This window comes from Vicia villosa, linkage group LG1 (assembly GCF_029867415.1).
Source record: "Vicia villosa cultivar HV-30 ecotype Madison, WI linkage group LG1, Vvil1.0, whole genome shotgun sequence".
Lineage (NCBI taxonomy): Eukaryota > Viridiplantae > Streptophyta > Magnoliopsida > Fabales > Fabaceae > Vicia > Vicia villosa.
Window position 1 is genome coordinate 113250983 of NC_081180.1, and position 3830 is coordinate 113254812.

Consider the following 3830-nt stretch of genomic DNA (forward strand, 5'->3'; position numbering starts at 1 on the left):
AGGAAAAGATTGGAAATGAGGTTTGTGTCTCATAAATGACATCTATGCTATGTATCAAAAGCTTGAATCCCAAGCAAGTAAGGATCACAATCAATCTTCCTATTAATGGAACTCATTATTCAAGTATCAAACTCATGATTTATTTGGTATGTTTTGAATGTGATGTTACAAACTTAAAACTGAAATGAAAACAAAATGAGGAATACACATTTATTAGTTATTATGATTTGTTTTTCTATAAAAATATCATATAGATGAAATTAAAGAAAAAGAATCATATTCTATGTTTTACTTTATGTCGTATTCGATTATGAAGTATCAGCTGCATTACGTAGCTGTCACTCACTTAATATCTACTATCCCTACATAAAATTAAAATCTACACTTACCCTCTGTCTCTTCCTAGTGTTTCTTCCTTTGATGCCAAGCTTTTTGACTCACCTGTTCCAACTTGTAAAAAAATTGCTTCTTAATAACCCCTTTACAAAATTGAGGATATCAACAAAAGTAGTTGTAGTACTGTTTTTTTTAATGAATTATTTTTATAATTATTGATATCATAAAAAGTCATATTCTTTGATGGTAAAATAAAGAGAAATGTATTGTGTATATACAAGTTGATATCAATACCAATTTTAACACTAATTTAACAATATACATTGTACTCAAGATAAGAAGACAAGAGTGCATTTTGTAGTGTTACATTGGCTTTGAAATAAAAAATTTATTTGGATGGATGGAGTTAAATGAGTGTAAAATATTTTTTTATGATTTAATTTTTTACAATAATATTTATTTATATTTATGTATTATTATAAATAAATTATTAATATTTATAAATCAATAATTTTAAAAAAATAAAAAATAAAAAATATTTGACTTAAAAATAAAAGTATATACATTTTGATGACTCATAAAAGAAATTAATTTAACCCAAACATTTTTTATAAAAGAGACATTTAAAAGTATCAAATCATATTTAATTTTCTATAATTTAATTTTTTACTTTTAATAAAAAATATTATTTTATAAAAATGAACAATCTTATTTACATTACTAAATAAATATATATGTTTAAAATATTTTTCAATTTCTTTACATTTTTATTTTCAGATTACTTTATTTTTGAACACTCTTAATATAGAATACATAGTGATTTCAATTGATACTTGCTAGATGAATGTGATTTCAATTAACGTATTGACAACAATTTTTTCTTTATATGTTTTTTCATATTTGACAAATATAAATAAGTTGTTAACAATTTAAAGAAAATACATGTTAATTTTGTGACTTTAAATATTAATTATAAATCCATATAAACTAACATTATTTTCATAAACTTAATATTAAATGTAGAATTTTAAAAACTCTCCTATAAAATATGAAATCTCAAAAATCTAGATATTCTCCTATAATATAATATTTTTTTTCAATATTATCATTTTTAAAAAATGGTAGGAGTTAAAATTTAATAGTACTATATATAACGAGAAAAAAAATTGATAAAAACAAATTCTGTCTCTTGTGTTGTCCCTAATAATATTTTACAATTTTGTCAAAAATATAATATTATACAGGTGTTGGCAGTAAAAATAAAATAGTAAAGCCCAATCATTTTGACAGCTTCCATAGCTATCCAATATGTTTTGGTTCAGGTTCGGAAGATAAAAAGGCATGCGAGAGTCACGTGAAGCACAGTGTTTATCCAAACCAAACTTGTTGACGTGTCATCCGAAGCTAAGGTAAGGAAGCCACATAGGCTCGGACAACCGTTTGATAGGAACTTTTCCCAAGAAACAAAAAACAATAAAAAAAATACAGAAAACATTAAAAATATTAGGTTCGTTGGAAGCGAGCCAGTGTACCAAGTACTACAACAAAGTAAAAAGTATCATCAACATTTGGTTGTTGTGTTCGCTGCATTCCATTACTCTGCTCCTTCTCTCACAAGCCAAACTTCAGATTCACCCATTGCTTTCTCTTCAAGCTTTATCGCATGTTCTCTTTCTCTTACCTATAAAACCGAACAACACTCTCTTCTTCTTCCTCCTGCATTGAGGGTTTCTGGTTTCAATGGCGAACCAAATGATTCCTTCATGTTTTCTTCTGTTTTTGTTTTGTTTGATGCAAACACACATTCTTGTAGTTGCTATTTTGGATCCAACTGATTTTCTAGCTTTGCAATCGATTCGGAAATCTCTTGAAGACATGCCTGGTTCTGATTTCTTTTCTTCATGGGATTTCACCGCTGATCCTTGTAACTTCTCCGGCGTTTTATGTGATTCCGATAAGGTTATCGCTCTCAACCTCGGTGACCCTAGAGCCGGTGCGGCCGGTTTAACCGGACGTCTCGATGCCGCCATTGGTAAACTCTCTTCTCTGGCTGAGTTTACAGTTGTTCCGGGAAGGATATATGGTACTCTGCCTCAAACCATTTCCAATTTGAAGAGCCTCAAGTTTCTTGCTATTAACAGAAACTTCATCTCCGGCGAGATTCCGGCGGAGTTGGGTGAGTTACGCAGTCTTAAAACTATTGATCTCAGTTACAACCAGCTCACCGGAAAAATTCCTCCGACGGTCGGATCATTACCGGGACTAACGAATCTCATCCTCTGCCATAACCGTCTCTCCGGTTCTCTCCCTCGGTTCGGTTCTCAGACCTTAACCCGGTTGGACCTAAAGCACAACTCTCTCACCGGTTCACTTGGTCCAAACTCTCTCCCTCCGTCGCTTCAGTATCTCTCCTTGTCATGGAATCAACTCACCGGCTCAATGGACCGGGTTTTAACCCGGCTCGAGCAGCTAAATTATTTAGACCTGAGTCTAAACCAGTTCACAGGAACCCTTCCCGGTCGGATATTTTCATTTCCACTAAGCAATCTCCAATTACAAAGAAACCAGTTCTCCGGTTCAGTTGAACCGGTGGATCAAGTTGCAATTCCGACCGTTGATCTCAGTTTCAACCGGTTAACCGGTCAGATATCACCAATGCTAGCTAGCGTGCAGAATCTATACCTGAATAATAACCGGTTCTCCGGTCGGGTACCGGCTAGTTTTGTGGACCGGTTATTGGATGCGAGTATTCAGATATTGTATTTGCAGCATAACTATCTAACGGGAATTGAGATTAGTCCAACGGCTGTGATTCCAGAGAGAAGCTCACTGTGTATGCAGTATAATTGCATGGTCCCGCCCGTAGAGACTCCCTGCCCTTTGAGGGCTGGAAAACAGAAAACAAGACCTACTACACAGTGCAACCAGTTTAAAGGCTGAATCTGAGTAGATAAACTTCACATTATATAAATCATATAGGTTCTCTCTTCTTCTTGCTTCTAATATTTAATTATTTATTTTTTTGCTATTAGTTTTTAATTCATTATTATTATTATTGTTAAATTTTGTGATAGTTGCCTGTGGAGGTGAAATAAGAAGAATGTGAATATTAATGAAACTGTAGGTGTTCCTTGTTTTATGCTTTATATGTATTACTGTTATATTATATTACTAATGTAATATGATTCATTATGTTATGCAAAACTAAACTGAAATTACCGATCAATGTATTTCATCATCACACTGTTGTGTTGTTACATTTATTTGTGAATCTGTCTGAATTAAAACTTTATAATGCTATTACTTGTGAGATTTTTTGTATGGTAAATTTGAATTGATGTTACACAGATCAAACTAGTGGCTCAGAACAGGAAAGTAGAGAATTAGCCATAATGTCTATGATTGAGTTGCACAAGAATTAGACATACCCTTCTATCAGATTTTTGCAAGTCTTTATGAAAGTTATGTAGCGATGTTGCTATCTCTCATCTTCA

At 32.3% G+C, this 3830-nt stretch overlaps 1 protein-coding gene across 1 annotated transcript; it reads left to right on the top strand.

Moving 5' to 3' along the window:
* The first annotated feature begins 1863 nt into the window (after positions 1-1863).
* LOC131614736 (LRR receptor-like serine/threonine-protein kinase ERL2) lies at positions 1864-3475 on the top strand. Its single transcript, XM_058886296.1, has one exon. It carries the CDS (start codon positions 2077-2079, stop codon positions 3274-3276), a length of 1200 nt encoding a protein of 399 aa, XP_058742279.1. The 5' UTR covers positions 1864-2076; the 3' UTR covers positions 3277-3475.
* The last annotated feature ends 355 nt before the right edge of the window (positions 3476-3830 follow it).